At 40.9% G+C, this 17,093-nt stretch overlaps 1 protein-coding gene across 1 annotated transcript in view; it reads right to left on the reverse strand.

Moving 5' to 3' along the window:
- Positions 1-17,093, reverse strand: part of LOC118747095 (titin-like) — an 80,710-nt gene that overhangs the window by 16,720 nt on the left and 46,897 nt on the right. The window contains exons 8-16 of the mRNA XM_036481086.1: positions 16,481-17,093; positions 7,556-13,381; positions 6,954-6,995; positions 6,637-6,888; positions 5,504-6,475; positions 3,712-5,379; positions 1,580-1,721; positions 491-1,509; positions 84-389 (exon numbers count right to left, since the gene is read on the reverse strand). The exon at positions 16,481-17,093 is cut by the window's right edge and continues 5,519 nt beyond it. Of these exons, the coding sequence (XP_036336979.1) occupies positions 84-389; positions 491-1,509; positions 1,580-1,721; positions 3,712-5,379; positions 5,504-6,475; positions 6,637-6,888; positions 6,954-6,995; positions 7,556-13,381; positions 16,481-17,093 (10,840 nt within the window). The remainder of the gene's footprint in view (positions 1-83; positions 390-490; positions 1,510-1,579; positions 1,722-3,711; positions 5,380-5,503; positions 6,476-6,636; positions 6,889-6,953; positions 6,996-7,555; positions 13,382-16,480) is intronic.

Below are 17,093 nucleotides of genomic sequence, written 5' to 3' on the forward strand. Positions count from 1 at the left end.
AATAAATAATATAAATAAATGTAAGTATGTACGTATATGTATACATTTATAAAATGGAATGAAAAAATTTGTTTGCCACTTACTTATCTTTCTGCCTACAACTATTTTGTCTTCAGTCTCAAGCGCCTCACTAGTGCCAACTTCATTCTTGGCATATATTTTAAATTGATAAGCCCGATCCTTTATTACATCACTAACCAGTATATTTGTAACATTGCCGTTTGTGCTACCAAGTAATCGGTATACGGTTTCATGGAATTCTTTGATTTCGACAATATATTCAATAATCTTTGAGCCACCATCGCTTTCCGAAGGTTCCCATGAGAGTGTAAATGCCGTATCTGACATACCGAATACTTCCGTTGGAGCACGCGGTGGTGATGGTTTGTCTACGGGGAATAAAACATAAGAAAAAATAAAATAAAATTATAATAAAGCAATAACAAAAATAACCATTGCGTTTGAGTACAACGCACTCGCTACAACTTACCGAATTTCTTTGTAATCGTCACCGTCTCACTCTCAGCTGGTTCAGATATGCCAACAGGATTAGCTGCCACGACTCTGAACATATACTGTGAGTTCATGGAAAGTTTTTGTACTGCATAGGAGTGTATGTCTTTTTCCAAATCAGCTACTTTCATCCAGAGATTGTTTTGCAAATCACATTTCTCCAGCACATACTTATTCAATTCCAGACCACCATCATCAACTGGTGGCGTCCATTCCAATGTAATTGCATCCTTCTTCATTTCTTTGATCTCGAGTGATCGTGGTCGACTTGGCTTATCGATCACTTCAATTGTACACTCCGTTGTTGCTGTGCCAGTTGTATTGGTAGCTGTAATCTTGTAACGTCCCGAATCTTCACGTGTCACCTTTTCCAATTTGTAAATCGAGGTGGTCTCTGTAGTTTCAATTGTCACACGCTCCGTTGTGGTCGTTTGTTCTGTGGTCTCCCTATACCACTTACATTTCGGTTGTGGATAACCACGAACTGTGGCCGGAATGTTCAAAGTAGTGCCTGCACGTATTTTCTGTGCAAGATACTTCTCATCGATGTCAATCGTCGGCTTTTCTTGCAGTGTAACTCTACACGAAGTCTCCACGCTGCCCATGTCATTTTCAGCTACGCATGTGTACGTAGCTTCAGTCTCAATTGTTGTCTTCTCAATTGTGTATTTGGATACACGATTCTCATATCGCATAGTCTTCGATGTGATAACCGTTCCGTTTTTCTTCCATGTAACCTTGGGCTCTGGTATGCCACCGAATACACAAGACAATGTAATTTCCTTGTTTAATTCGGTCACAATGTCTTGCAGTGGTTCTTGTACGGTTGGTTTTTCCTTTCTCACTTCGGCTACTAGGCGTATGGGTGGCGAGAGCGGTGAAGGTGGTGATGGGCCAACATCATTTACAGCGATCGCGCGGAATACATATTCCGTATCGATTTTCAGTTTGCTTATAGTGTATGTTGTGTCTTTGATTTTGCGTATCTCGATCCACCTGCAAACGTAACGGAATTAAGTTAGTTTCGGTGGTATGTTATCGTTGAAATGCGACTACAATTTCTTACCTCTCCTCTTTAACGTCTTGATATTCGAGCACGTATTCGGTGATTTCGCATTTGCCATCATCTTCGGGTGCTCTCCAGTACAGTGTGATCGAGTCATGTGTAACCTCTAGTGGCTCCGGTGCACCAGGTGCCGTGGGTTTTCCTTCAAAGTGAAAAAAGTTCACGTATTTGTTTTGAATAGAAGAATTGAATCTGAAGATTACCACATGAATAGTAACTTATACAAAACTAGTAGAGGAAACGCAGATTTCAAATAAATAGGACACTCTAGCATTTTGATTATTTGCAGAAAATCGTTCTAAGCTAGCTTTTCTAGCGAGAAAGTATCAACAGCATACTTCCCTATGCCAACTAATTTGATGACAATTCTAAAACCAATCGATATTGTTCTCAATCTTCGGTAATTAGTAGCATAACAGCAATTCCTATTCAACTGAACAACTCATGAATCAGAAGCGCATAGCAATTTGCCTCACGAAATATATTTGTGGATGAACCATTCCTTTCCGATGAATTTTTAAAGGCCCCAAGTTCGTTTCCCTCCGCCTGAGCGAAACATTCTCAATCCGTGTTCCCTTAAGAGGAAATTATTAGGACAGGAAGCTCTCGGACATCATGCTACTGAAGCATGACCCTTCAAGGTCAGAATTTCTAAAAGGGACTGATGTGAAGTGGTAATAATTATGATTGAGGTAGCGTACCAAGCATGGTATACCGACGGTTCGAAGAGGGATGACGGGAGTACTGGGACAGGTGTACTTGGACAAAGATTCCAGAAGTCTGCCAATGGGCACATAACCAACTATATTCCTAATAAAATTCTGTGTTCGCGAATGTCTTCGTACTTAGAAGGACAAATTGGGCCAGAATAAATATTATGTCTGAGAGTCAGGCAGCTTTAAGAGCTGTAAAACTCTTTTTAACCCTCCACGATATCGTAACTCTGTGGAATGTTTCGTGACATAAAGGGTTAGAAGGCAACGAAAGGTCTGAGGGCGTCTTCGAGGCGCGTAATAAAAGCGGTAATACTGCAGCGCTGATGAAAATTTGCAAGACTGTTGGACAATTGATAAAACGTTGAAGAAATTTACACCGAACGTGATACTTAAATAATTCGCACAACACTGCGGTTGTGATTGCAACTCGAACAAGCCCTGACTGACTCACAAAACGTAGAGCCCAAATGCGCTTGCATGGTCCCTAGCCTTTCTGCGGTACACCTAAAGGATATACTGCAGAACTACTTAGGAGCTTGGATGAGTCTCAGATTGCTGCCCACTAGGAGAAGTCAAAGGGAATAAGGCAATCAAAGAGACTCATAACTCCTTCCAGGAGAATTTCCGAAAGACTGCCTGAACTTAGCCGGGATGGCCTTAGAACTCTTACTGGCTACCGGACAGGATACTGCAAGTTAAGGTACCATTTGAATGAAGTGGGACCTTCAGTAGAGACGGACTACAGGATTTGTGGGCTGGTGAAGGGAACCCCAGATCATATTCTATGGACTACCCACATATCGTGAATAGCAGACTGTTATTTCTTGGGTAACGATTGCCTTCTCCAATCACCCACCAAAGTATTTAACTTCTTACATAGCCTAAGGTTGGAAGGGTTTAGCACAATAGATCTTCTTAGGTTGCAGCGCGAATATGCCCGACGTAATAATAATAACAGCTTCCTTTTTGGTTACATCTGCTTACCTTGATATTTATAATTTATAAGTATTTACTGGGCTACATTGACTTAGCAGGAAAGATATTTCTCCCAGTAAAAATAAATGGCTGGGTGTACTTCTGAGAACGCTCGAATCTGAGAAGTTCGAGGGCGCAATCAAGTCACAATGCATCGCAAATTTCGATAATGCTAGGTGTCTTAGGCGAACTTTTCCAGAAACATATAAATGATTAAGGTAAGGCTCGGCATAGCTTCAAGTACATATATTCTAGTGACGCTAACACATATGAGGTGCCACAGAAACATTTAAATATACAATGGTTAACTTCTCTCAATGGTTGCTTACTCCATAAATTTAATGATAAATAATTATTAAAGTAAATGCAAGGATTGTCCTTCCACACTCTGAACTTCCCATCAACAGAACAGAAAAATATACTTTTGCTGCGAATACTCACTCATTATAATTAAGTTAAGGGTGGCCTCCACTTCTCCAACTGGATTCTTCAGTCTTACTGTGTATATACCTTCATCATCGTCTACAACCTTCTTTATGGTAAGCGATGCAGACTGTTCATCTAGTGTAGGTATTAAATGCTTGCTCTTGACAACAACATTCTTTGTTGTACTCCACTCGGCATCTGGTTTTGGCGTGCCTGTGAACTTGACTGTCATGGTTACATCGTCGTTTTCCTTCACCTTAATAGTTTGATCTTTATCACCAGTGAGGATTGGCAGCGTTTTGATTTCCTCAACACATAATTTACTTGTAGTTGTGGCATTGGCTGCTGTACAGCTGATATCACCAGTGTCTTCATCATCTGCATCGTGTATAACTAAACGCCTAACGGTGCCTTCCACAAACACCTCGTGCTTTTTGTTGGGCTTAATAGGCTTCGCCTTCTTGCACCAAGTAACTTCGACATCTGGTTGTGACAGCTTAACGGTGAATTCGGCATCTGTACCCTTCGTGGCGATAGTAACGTCCGGTAGTGGTACAACAAAGTTTACCAATGGTTCCTCAACTGTCAGTTCGGCTTTCGATGTTTGTGGACCCACCTGAATGGAGTATTGTCCAACATCTGAAGGTTGTGCTTCCACAATTCGTAGAGTTTGCTTCTTGCCGTCAATGGTGAGCTGTACGTGTTCGTTAAGTGGAAGCTCTTTGCCATCCTTGAACCACTTAACCAAGGCATCGCCCTTACTTAGCTCAATTTCGAAGACAGCATTCTCGCCTTTAGTTACGGTAACATTCTCGAGTGGTTTTATGATTTCCGGTGGCAATTCTATTACTGTAAGTTCAGCAGTGCATTCCTGTTCCTCTAGTTTACAGGTGTATTCACCCTCGTCATGTATGGTGGAATCATGAATTATAAGCTTTCGCACCTTGCCCTCTTTAACGAGTTCAACATTCTTCTTTTCGGGTGTGATCTTTTCGCCATCCTTGTACCACACCACCTCCGCATTATCTGTAGAAACTTCTACATCTAAAATTGCGGTTTCCTTTTCGGTTACCTCGTAATCTTCTAGTATCTTAATGAATTCTGGTTTACGCGGCAAAACTTCTACTGTGGATTCAGTCTCTATATTTTTAACTTTGCACACATAAGTGCCACTATCGCGCAGATTGGTGTTACGTATAACCAGTTTGTGTACCTTGCCGTCTTCAACCACCACTCGATGGTCCATACCGCTGAGTTCTTTGCCATTGAAGAACCATTTCGTCGTAACCACATGTGAGGTTTCACATTCCAACGTAAGCGACTGAATTTCTTCAATGGTAATGGTTTTCTTTAACTTTTTGGTGAATGTAACTTCGTCAACCTCCACAATGACGCGCGCACCATGCGATGTTTTGCCGATCGGGTTGCTGGCGATACACTTGTAATCGCCTGAATCTGTATCGGGATTGGCATCCTTGATGATGAGCTCAATATTCTCGCCATCATATACTTGTTGTATGCGTTCCGACGGATAGAGTGGATTGTTGTTGAATAGCCATTGCACCTCAGGCACTGGTTGTCCAGTAACCTTAGCCGGTAAACGAATTGTACCCTTCTGTGGCACAGACTGTTCCTCGAAGCGTTCGACGAAGAGCGGTGGTTCGGCATTGCCGCTAGAGGGTTCTATAAGGGAAGACATAAATATTAAATAGTTAGATATTTTGAGAATTTATTCTTTATTTCAAAATGTACAACTTTAACTGTTTGGTTTGTTCAAAACACATAACAATAAACAAAAAAATACTACCTTCAATGGTTAGGTTAGCCGTTGTTTCCACGCTACCCAATGGATTCTCCGCCTTTACGGTGTATTCACCGCCTTCAGCAGTCTTTGGTGAGATCAATGTCAATGTGTGCGTATCTTTGTCTGACTTTGTGTTTTTCGTTATCGGTTTGCCATCTTTGTACCAGGTCACCTTTGGACGCGGATTACCAACGATTTGTGTCGTTAATACCACGCTCTCGCCTTCGCGCACGACCGTATTACGCAGTGGTTCCAAAATTTGTGGTGGTTCCTTCTCATCCGTACGTACCTTCAATACAATCGGCAAACGAGATTCGCCCTCCCGGTTAGTGGCGATTACTTCATAAGTGCCTTCTTGCGATTTCTTCACTTTTGTGATATGTACAACACTACAGTACATATGCATATCAGATTCCGTCACGATGCGTATATTTTTTGTCTCTTTAACATCGATTTCCTCGCCATTGAAAGTCCAAACAATATCCGGCTCTGGCACAGCGACTAAGCGGCATTCTAATATGACATTCGTATTTTCGTCAACATATTGCGCTTTGGGCTTGCGTGAGAATGTTGGTGGTATACCTTCGAGTATGTCTGCTAGTGATGACTCACGCGACATACTCCTGCGGGACAATCCCGTAGCGTCGGAACCATGATCTGATAATGGTGTCTCGACAATTAACTCCGTTGTGGTTGATGTGAAACCGGCAGCATTTTTAGCTACACAGGTAAATTTACCCGCATCCTCTGGGAATACCTCACGTATGATCAATGTAGCCACATTATCATCGTCGTAGTACATTTGGAAATCTTGAGAAGGCTTTATAATAGCAGTTTCGCGGAACCAAGCGATTTGTGGGCGTGGTATGCCTTCAACCTTACATTCAAACTGCACTGTATAACCATCAGGTGTATGTATAGGCTGTAGTTTTTCAATAAAACGTGGTGCCATTGGCTTCTCTTCGGGACCGGGACCTTTTTGTTTTTACATAAATGTGTTATAAGAAAAACAATAGAACAGAACACAATGGGTTAGACAGGAAAAAGACAACACATACGGAGAGAGTACGCGAGACAATTCGGGTACAGAGGGGTTCTTGAAATAAAAAAAAACGATTTCATATTGGAAAACTTACGTTCAAACACTGGAAGCTTGTCGATTTTCTCATGCAATTTCTTTTGTACATAGTGTGTGTATTCGGTAGGTTCCATTAGATATTGCGCCGGTACCCAGCCTTCCTCTTCTGTGATATTTTTCTTTACATACCACCATTCCGAACTGTGACGACCAATCACGTAGACCTTCTCGCCTTCCACCAAATTAATGGCCTCGTCATTATCCGCGATATAATTGCAAATGGAATACATTGCATTCTCGTCATCGGTTTCTGCAAAATAGATGCCATTAAGAACAGTGAAATTGGGACTTTTTCGAATGTTTCTAAAAACTCACCTTCGATATTCATTTCGCGCGTTATATTTAGAGAAGCGCCCTCTGTCGAATGAAAAATTATAGTACATTAGTACATCATACATATAGGTATGCGGACAAGAATTCGTAAACTTTCACATATGAAATGTTAAATGTGCATTTAAGGTCCAATTAGTTGTGCCATACTATAGCCATAGCACTCATCGGTTCTAGGCAGCCCAGTAAACGATTTTTGGTGCTATACCATAACGCTGTAGCCATAACCAGAACCGAAGGTATCTATTGAGTTTTGGCTTTTCGCCATAACCCTAAACAGCTCTCAAGTAGTTGACAAAGTTACGGCTATGGCACCTCTAATTGGGCCTTTAGTGCTACAAATCGTGAGTGATCACTATATAAATATACGTATATGTATGTACACATAAGATGGGAAACATAAATGTATGTATGCATGAAGGCAGTTACCTCGAAGTGCTACGCTGTTATCATATAAGCTAGCTATAATATCTAATGTAATAATATAAGTAAAATGGTATTGCAAAGCTGTGAATGTTTTCAATTGGTTAATTTTTTTGAACGGCTATTTTGTATTCTAAATACATATAGTTTTCCATAATACTGACCTTCGTTGAAAATCTGTTGGATCACCTTTCGCTTCTTTTTGAATGTGAATGAGTCCTCATCGTACGTTACCGAATCGCTCTTTGGTCGTCGTAATCCAATCAAAAATTGTTCCTCCTCTTCGTCTTGTATTGAGTATCTGGGCTTGGCAGGCTTCTTCGGCTTAATTGTGAAGGCAAAGTCATCTGGTGGTAATTCTTCGACTTGATATTCTTCTGGTTCTTCTACATCGTACATGGTGTCTTCAATGCTACTGTCATCGCGTATCTCTTCGATGATTGGACCATCATCGTCTTCGTAATCTTGGAAGATTTTCACTTTAGCTTCATCAGCGGCTTCGGAGTATGTCTTCGTAATTGGTTTCTTCAGCTTCACTTTGCCAGACATAGAAATTTCCTCTTCAGCGTATGAATCTAATGCGATATTGAATTCTTGGTCGACATCTTCTTTTGTTTTAGTGGTTTTTGGACGGAATGTAACATTTTCGACATCGGTGAATTCGGGAATTTCCACACCCTTCTTGCGGCGTTTCAATTTCTTAACAGTATATTCTTGATCCTGTTCTTCTGTTACTTGTAAAGCTTTTGGTTTTGGCCCTCTTTCGACGACAAACTCTTCAACATCTTCACTTTCTTCGTACTCCTCTTCTCGTTTTATTGAAAGTTCTGCGCCCGCTTCATCAAATGCCATTGGCCTGGATGGTCGCTTTTTCAGCACCGTTGCTTCTTCAGCCACGTCTTTATTAATTTGTAGTGGCTTCTTCAAAGACAAACTGAATTCTTGCTCTTCGTGCTCTTCCACAGTGGGTTCAAAGGCCTTCTTCGGTTTGCGGCGCATAACTATAGCTTCTTCAACTATTTCTTCTTCTTCGATTTCAATTGGACGCTCTTCAACCACTTCCTTAGTGAGCTTCAATTCATCGGCGGCTTCTTCCACCGCTGGTTTGGGCTTCTTTTTCTTCTTCAGCGCAACAGTTTCGTCGGTAGTTTCCTGAGTGGTTACTTTTTGCTTTGGTAGCTTAACGTCAACAGCGAACTCCTCTGTTTCAACTTCTTTGGGTTTCTTCGGCTTAAGCACAACATCGATTTGCACATCTTCTGGAGCTTCTTCTGGTGCAGGTTTCACCAGTTTAACTTTTACTTCTTCTGTTTCGTCGATCTCCTTTGGTTTCTTGGGAACAATAACTTCTTCGATTTCCTCCACTTCCTCAACAATTGGTTCGGGTACGACTTCTTCCTCCACTTGTACGGTTAACTCTGTAGCTGCCTCCTCTTTGGGTTTCTTCTGTTTCTTTTTCACAACCTTTAGTTCTTCCTTAACTTCTTCGACATCCTTTTTAGGTTTTAGAGTTACCTCTGCTTCTGGCTCCTCTTTAGTTTCCGGTTTAATAGGTTTCTTCTGTGGTAATGATACTTCTTCTTCGATTATTTGTTGAGGTTGCGGTTCAGTTTCTTTCAACTTGAATTCGTATTCTTTCGGTTTTTCTTCAGGTTGTTCTTGCTTTGTGACTACAACTTCTTCTATCTCTTCTACCTCTTCTATCTGTGGCTCTTGTGGTACCTCTTCCTCAATTGTTACCTTTAGTTCGGCAGCAGCTTCTTCTGGTTTGGGTACCTTTTTGGCCTTCTTCTTAATTTTAACCTCTTCTTGCACTTCCTCCGTCGGCTTCTTTGTTTTCAACGTAACTTCTGCTTCGGGTTCTTCTGTTACTTGTGGAATTGGTTTCTTTTTCTTTGGAAGAGTAACTTGTTCTTCTGGTAATTCTTCTTTAGGCTTTTCGGTTTCGCTTTCTGTTACCTTCAAATAATATTCCTTAGGCTTTTCTTCTATTTGTTTTGGCACGATTTCTTCGACTTCTTCAATTTCTTCTACAACTTCGGGAGCAGCTGGAGTTTCTTCTACAACTGTTACCTTCAGCGCTGCCTCGGCTTCTTCAACTTTAGGTTCTTTCTTTGATTTCTTCTTAATTTTTATTTCTTCCTGCACCTCTTCAGTTGGTTTCTTCGGGGTGAGTTTGACTTCTTCTTCTGGTTCTTCTGTGACTTGAGGTACTGGTTTTTTCTTCGATGGTAAACTGACTTGTTCCTCTAAGATTTCTTCCTTTGGTTTTTCAATTTCACTTTCTTTGACCTTGATCTCGTATTCCTTGGGCGCTTCTTCCTTGATCTTTTGAGGAACAGGTCTAACTTCTTGCTCTTCTTCCACTATAATTTCTTCTACAATGGGAGTAGCAGGAAGTTCTTCAACAACTGTAACTTTCAGCTCAGCTGCGGCTTCGCCTTCTTCAGGCTTCTTTTTAGGTTTCTTCTTAATTTTAACTTCCTCCTGTACTTCTTCAACAGGTTTCGTAGTTGTCAATCTTACCTCCGCTTCAGGTTCTTCAGTCACTTGTGGAACAGGTTTCTTCTTCTTTGGCAGAGCAATTTCTTCCTGAGCTGTTTCCTCTGGTTGCTTTTCAATCACAGTCTCCTTAATTTGAACCTCATATTCCTTTGGTTTTTCTTCCACTTTCTCCTCAATTTCAGTCGGAGCACTCAATATGACTTGATGTGGTTTCTCTTCCTCAGCTTTTGGAGTCTCTTCAACAACATCCACCTTGAGCTCTTCTTTGGTTTCTTTCGGCTTCTTCACCTTTTTCTTAACCACAGATACCTCCTCAATAATTTCTTCTTTCGGGGTTGTAGTGATAACTTTTACCTCTTGAACTGGTGCTTCTTCGACTAGCTCTTTCTCTTTGGGAATTTCAGATTCTTCGAAAACCAATGGTTCAGTTTTTTCTGGCATTGATTCCTTAATACCAATGACATACTCTTTGGGTTTTTCCTCGGGCACAACCTTTTCAGGTTCAGTAATAATCTCATCTATCTCTTCCTCCACCTGGGTGGGTTTTTCCGGAACTTCTTCTGTGACTTTCACCTTCAATTCGACCTCTTGTGTCTCCGTTGGCTTCTTTTTGGATTTTTTGGTTTTGATTTTGGCTTCTTCTACAACTTCTTCTGTAGGTTTACTTTCCTCGATAACGAATTGGGCCTCAGGCTCTTCCACTGGTTGCTCAACAGTTTCATCTTCTTTGACTGTGAATTCAACCGAAGGCACTCTTTCTTCAACTTGTGACTCAACAATTCCGAATTTGTATTCAGCAGGAACCTCTTCGATCGAGGGTGCCTTTTTGGTGACTACTACTTCCTGTGTCGTTTGCTCTTCAATTTCCTCCTTCGGAGTTTCCGTTTCAACCACCTTAATTTCGTGGATGACAGAAACATCTTCCTGCGTTTTCGGTTTCTTCGGTTTTTTCTTTACCGCAACCTCCGTTTCGACTTCCTCTACCGGTTTCGGCTCAGTCAAAACCACAGCAGCCTCAAATTCTTCAGGCACCTCTTTCTTTGGTTTTTTCTTAATTGAGAAGACGGCACCATCGGGCTGTTCCACCTCTTCAACTGGTTTAGGCACCACTTCTTCCACTACTCCGATTTCATATTCTTTAGGAGCCTCTGAGGTCTTTACCTTTTTAGGCTTTTTCTCTTTGACAACCTCTTGAATCTCTTCTATTTGTTTCGTAACCTCGGCTTCAATATCCGTAGTGGTGATTTCATAGGTTGGGAAATCTTCTGCAATTTCTTCTACTACTGGCTGTGGCTTCTCCTCTTCTTCTGGAATTTCTTCGGCAAGTTGCTCGGGCGCTTTTTCGGCTTCTGTTTCGGTTAGCTTGAATTTATAGCTCTTCGGTTTCACTTTCTTGACCACCTCTTTAGTCTCAGTATCCTCAATAACTTCCTTTTCGGAAACATGTTCTTTGACTTCCTCAACAAGAGGAACCTCCTCAACCTCAACTTCTTCCTCCAGTTTCTTAATTGGTTTCTTCTTCTTTATGCTCACCTTGGCGACTGGTTCTTCTGGCGCAGCCCCGGTTTCTTTCACATCTACTGCTTCCTCAGGAGCTACCTCTTCTGGTTGCTCATCCTGTGCTGGAATAGTTTCTATCACTTCGGATGGCACTTCTGAAATTTGGGGCTCAGTAATACTATATTCATATTCTTCAGGCTTTTGTGGTTTGGGTTTCTTTTTGCGTGTGACCACTCGTTCTTCCACCACTTCTTCGACAGTGACCTCTTTCTGATCGTAGTCAATAACACGCACTTTATGTTCCTCTGGTGCTTCTTCAGGTTCAATAACTGTTGTTGTAATTTTGTACTCAACTGGAGCTTCCTCTATTATCTCCTCTTTCGGTACATCTTCGACCACCTGCACTTCGGCAAGTGGTGCCTCTTTCGGTTTTTTCTTCTTTAGCTTGACTTCAGCAGCTTTCTCTTCAACAGTTTGCTCGGGAACAGTAGGCTGCTCCTCGGTCACAGAAATCTCAAACTGTTCTTCAGATATTTCTTCTACAGATTCCGCCTCTTTTTGTGGTGCTTTCTTTGCTTTTGGTTTCTTCTTCTTCTCGGCTTGCTCCTCGGCATCGGGAATTGGAATCTTTTCTGTGTCTTCCTCTTGTGGCACTATCTTTGCTTCCTCTACGGGTGCTGGCGCCTCTTTAACCTTCTTAATTGGCTTCAATTTAACTTCCTCTTTCGATTCTTCAGGTACCTCGCTTTCTGGAATGCGGAATTTCACCTCATCCTCAGGTACCTCTTCTTGTTCTTTTGGTACACCAGGAACTATTTGAGTTATATTTACTTCTGGTTCGGGCTTTGGTTTCGATTTAGGCTTTGGTTTTTGTTTCGGCTCTTTCTTTTCTTTTTTAGGTTCTTCAGGCATTTCCACGGGTTCCAGTTCCTCCTTTTCGTATGCTGGTTGTTCAAATTCCGTGGGTTCGAACGGCTGCAGTTCATATGTGGGCTGTTCTGGTGTTTCTTCAATAACTTTAACTGGTACCTCCTCTTTCTTTTTGGGCACACTTTCTTCAACTACTTCAGCTTCCTTAGGCTTCAAAGGAGTCTTTTTCAAAGTAACACTCTCGGGTTGTTCCTCAGCAATGGGTTTCTTTTTGCCTTTGCCGATCTTAAGCTTAACTTCCTCGGGCTTATCTTCTGCCTTTGGTGTCTTTTCAGGCTTTTGATAGGGTGCAGTTTCTTCGATTTCCTCTTCACTGCTGACATACTTCTCATATTTCTCCAATTGCGGCTTTTCCAAATCGCCCTTTATTTTCTTCAACTTCTTAACCTTTTGTGGTTTGAATTTGAGCAGTTCTTCGGCTTCCTCAATATTGCGAGTAAGTTCACCACTTTCCCGAACTGCCCCAATTTCCGTTATTTGCGGCAACTCAGCCTCAGGCGGGTATTCAACCAGTTCCATGCGACTCTTCAGTTTAAACTTGGGCAATTGTACTGCCTGCTCTTCGACTGCTTTTGGCTTACGTTTAGCTGGCTTCAGTTTAATGGATTGTGGTTCTTCCGTCGTTTCCACAACGACCAATTTAGTAGGTTTCTGCTCCTTACGTTCGATTTTTTGTGGCTCGATGTTAGCGAATTCGGGCTTAACCTTTTCGGGTTTTTCAAATTCGAATTTTTCATATTTCTCCAGTTCGGTCTTCTCGATTTCCTGTTCAAGTAGTTTTTGTATGATGACATCATGCTCGTCTAATTTCTTCTTCACAATCTTCTTTTTCTTTTTAGGCTTCTCCCCTTCACCGACTGTTGGCACATCCTCCTCCTCTGGCTGCTCCTCCTCTATCACTTCAATCGGATGAGATTCTTCGACTTCTGGCACCTCCTCAATGATCCTAACCTGTAGTGGACGCTCTTCTTGTTGCGGTTGCGATTGTTCTTCTTCCGTCGGCTGCTCTTCCACTATGCTCACCTCATAATCCTTATGCACAACTATTTCCTCTCCTAATATATAAAATGAATAATGTGAGACAACATTTGAAATGCTTTTAATTATACGAATAATAAAATGAGAGTTTTATCCATTGGGATAGGCTTTTTACATATATACAGCAGTTTATAACTTTAATATATATCCATTTTTGGTAAATGGAAAACAAGGAAAACGAAGCTAGACGGACAAGTGGGAAACAAATGCAATACAGAAATGCGAAAAATGGCGGTTGTTATAGAGGAAAGAGCATAATTTTTTTTTTTTCAAATACTGCTGTACATATAAATAATAAACAGACTTAAATATTTATTTTACAGAATCACACAATTTGTTTATGTACTATATGTATTTGTTTATTTCCAACAGATGATTAAGGAAAAACAAGCGGGACAAACGCGTTAGAAAAGGGCAGAAAAAGTGCAGTTGAGAGTTGGTGCAGTTGGTTTAACGGTATTATGAGAATAATCTACATATATTCGATATTATAAGAGGGGTAATGGGTAAGTAAAGTTATACTAATATAAGTACATATGTATTTACCGTATAGAGGTTAAGGCATAAATAGACAAAATGCCACTTAAATAAAAGCAAATAAGAAAGGAAATCAAAAGGAATTAAATATAGTAAAATGAAATTTTAAAATAAAATCAAATAAAGTACATAAAATACAATCAAATGAAGTAAAAAATGCAATGGAATATAGTAGTCGTTGTTTTGGGTATGCAGCTACGCTATACTCAATCGTTCGGTGGGGCCACTCCGACATATTCGGTTCAAGGACTCGCAGATGTATGCAGCGTCTTTTCACTAGTAGATGCGGCTGCAAGCGGTCGTCTGTCTTGGAGAAAGCGGTTTGCTATATGACTAAACGTGTCACAGCCCCCTCCAAGCAATGGATTGTGCGCTGGGTTAAGAAAATATAAAAAGTATCGGCCGAGACCCCTTTATTGATGATGACCAGAGCAAATGTTTAAAGGACTACGATTGGAGGGCATGCACTTGGACTGTCCACACCTTAATGGGGAAGGTGCCTCTGCTCGGCTGGTTGATATCCTCGTGATTTCAATGCTAAGGTTGGCAAGGAAGGGATTTTTGGCGCCACTGTTGGAAAATTTTGCCTCCACGATGAATCGTTCGATAACGCGCTGAGCCTGATTGACTTCGCCGAGGCCCGAAATATGGCAATCAATCAAGCTACTTAGCTTTCTCCAGATGGAAAAACGAGAAACCAAATCGATCATGTTGTGGTAGACGGAAGGCACGCTTCCAGTGTTTTAGACGTACGTACAGCCCGAGAGGCATGGACTCGGATCACTTTCTTGTTGCAGCCAAGATGTGCACCTGCCTCGGTGTGCCCAACAGTAAAAAAGAAAGCTCAACGCCGAAAATCTGCAATCACAACAGATGGCCAATGCATTCGCTAATCGGCACGCGACCCATGTGGGACCGTTATAGGGAACTTAAGAGGAAAACGAGGCGTGAGTACGAATAGCTTTAAATGCTAGTCGAAAGGAAAAATGGCCGAAAATTTTACCAGACAGTTAGGTGACTTACGGAATGTTTCAATACAAGTGCGAACTCCTGTAGGAACAACCATGGCGATCTAGTGACCGATGTGCAGAACGTACTTAAATTATGGAGGGAAAAATTTTCTATCCTACTGAATGGAAGCAGCACCGAAAGTCCTCGAGAAGACGAACCCGATGATAGCGGACGTGACGAGGTACGAATAGCAATTACGCGGCTGAAAAACAACAAAGCTGTTGGAGATGACAGCCTGCCAGCTGAGCTATTCAAGTACGGCGGCAGATAAGTTGCATGCATTAGCTCTTATGCAGAATATGGTGAGATGAACGCATGCCCGACAACTGCAATTTAAGAGTGCTTTGCTCAATCTGCAAGAAGAGCGATCCCCTAAGGCGGGATCAGCCTTCTAAGCATAGGTTACAAGGCATTATCGAGTATATTGTGTTAAAGACTGAAGCCCACCGTCAACGAACTGATTTTGCCTTATATGTATGGCTATAGAACTGGCAAATCTGCCATAGACCAGGTATTCACAAAACGCTAAATCTTGGAAAAGACCCGCGAGAAAAGGATCGACACTCAGCATCTATGTATTTGTATACTTCAATGCCGCTTTCAACAGGATTAAAAGGAGTTGCCTACACGCCGCGATGTCTGAATTTGGTATACCCACGAAATTTATACATTTGTGTAAAATGACATCAGCTCCGTCAGAATTGGGAAAGACCTATTCGAGCCGCTTGCCACCAAACGGGGTTTAAGACAGGGCGACTCTCTTTCATGTGATTTCTTTAAACTGTTGATGTTGGCGAAGATAATAGGAGCTGCAGAACTGAACTTCTTATGAAGAATTTTCTACAGGCTTGACCAGCTCTGAAAGTATACAACTCTGAACTCGCTGGTGGTAGCAGAGAAAGAGGAAGGCCCCCATTGCAATGGAAAGACCAAGTGGAGAAGACCTGGGCTTCACTTGGCATGTCCAATTGGCGTCAGTTGGAAAAAGAAGAGAAACGACTGGCGTGCTTTGTTGAAATTGGCCAAAATCGCTTAGGCGGTTACAGTGCCAAATAAGAAGACAAAAAAAAAAAATAAAATTAAGTAAATGAAAATAAATTAAAAGTATTATAAAAAAACTGAAAAATTAAATAAAAGAATAATATATAAATTAACTGTTAAAAGTAACCATTACTCATGTTGACGTCCAATCTCTACGACGTAACGTGTTATTTCTGCCTTAGCCTTCGCAAACGCAATTATATACTTATTTTTTTCGCCTAAAATATTGTTTTTTTTTTGGTTTAGCCCAAATAAAAAAATTTTGTTAAATAAGTATATACAGATATTTTGTTTTAGTACTTAATAGTGTTTGGGAACTCAATAGCAGAGAGGGAAAATATAGCAGAACAAATAACTATAGTAGATAGTAAATACGTAGTAAATTATAAAAATGTAAATTTGCTTGGATTTGGATTGTTTTGCAAGTAGGAAGTAGATAGATAGTATTATGTAAATTTGTAGCAACGAAGGTTTTGAGCATAGCAACAATTTTGCTGGCGAGCAACAAATGTCGCAAATGCACTTACTTGTATCATCTGTGATTTTTTGTTCTTTTGGCTTATGTTTTATTGTTTTTTGTTTTGTATCAGTTGTATCCGATGTGGTTGCTGTTGTTGTTGGTTTGTCCTCATGAACTAATGGTGTGATTTGTTCTGTGTCCTCTAATTGTGTTTGTGGCTGTTTAGGTTGTTTTCGTGTTTTGGGTTTAGTGGTTTCTTCGACTATGGTAGGTATTTCGTCTGTTGTGTCTGTGAGTGGTGTTTCTTCACTTAGTGTGGTTTCAGAAGGTATTGGTTTTTCTGTGGGTTTCTTTGATTTTTTACGCTTATCTGACTTTTCTTTGTCATCGGGTGTTTCAGATATTTCCAATGATTCGGTGTCTTGTGGCTTGATAGTGTCTTTTTCTTTCGGTATTTTAGTTATTGGAACATCGACCTTTTCATATTGTTCTAGTTCTACTTTTGGTATTTCTTCTTCTATTAATTTTTGTATGTAATCATCTAGATCATCCTTTTTAATTTTCTTTATGGTCTTTTTAGGCTTCTTCGGCTTCTGTTCTACAGTGTGTACAGTTTGCTCTGGTTGCTCTAAGGGAGCAATAGGCTCTGTTTCTGGTTCTTCGCTGACTATGACAGTTAC

This window comes from Rhagoletis pomonella, unplaced genomic scaffold (assembly GCF_013731165.1).
Source record: "Rhagoletis pomonella isolate Grant_MI unplaced genomic scaffold, Rhpom_1.0 Rhpom_scaffold_00011, whole genome shotgun sequence".
In the NCBI taxonomy this organism is placed as follows: Eukaryota; Metazoa; Arthropoda; class Insecta; order Diptera; family Tephritidae; genus Rhagoletis; species Rhagoletis pomonella.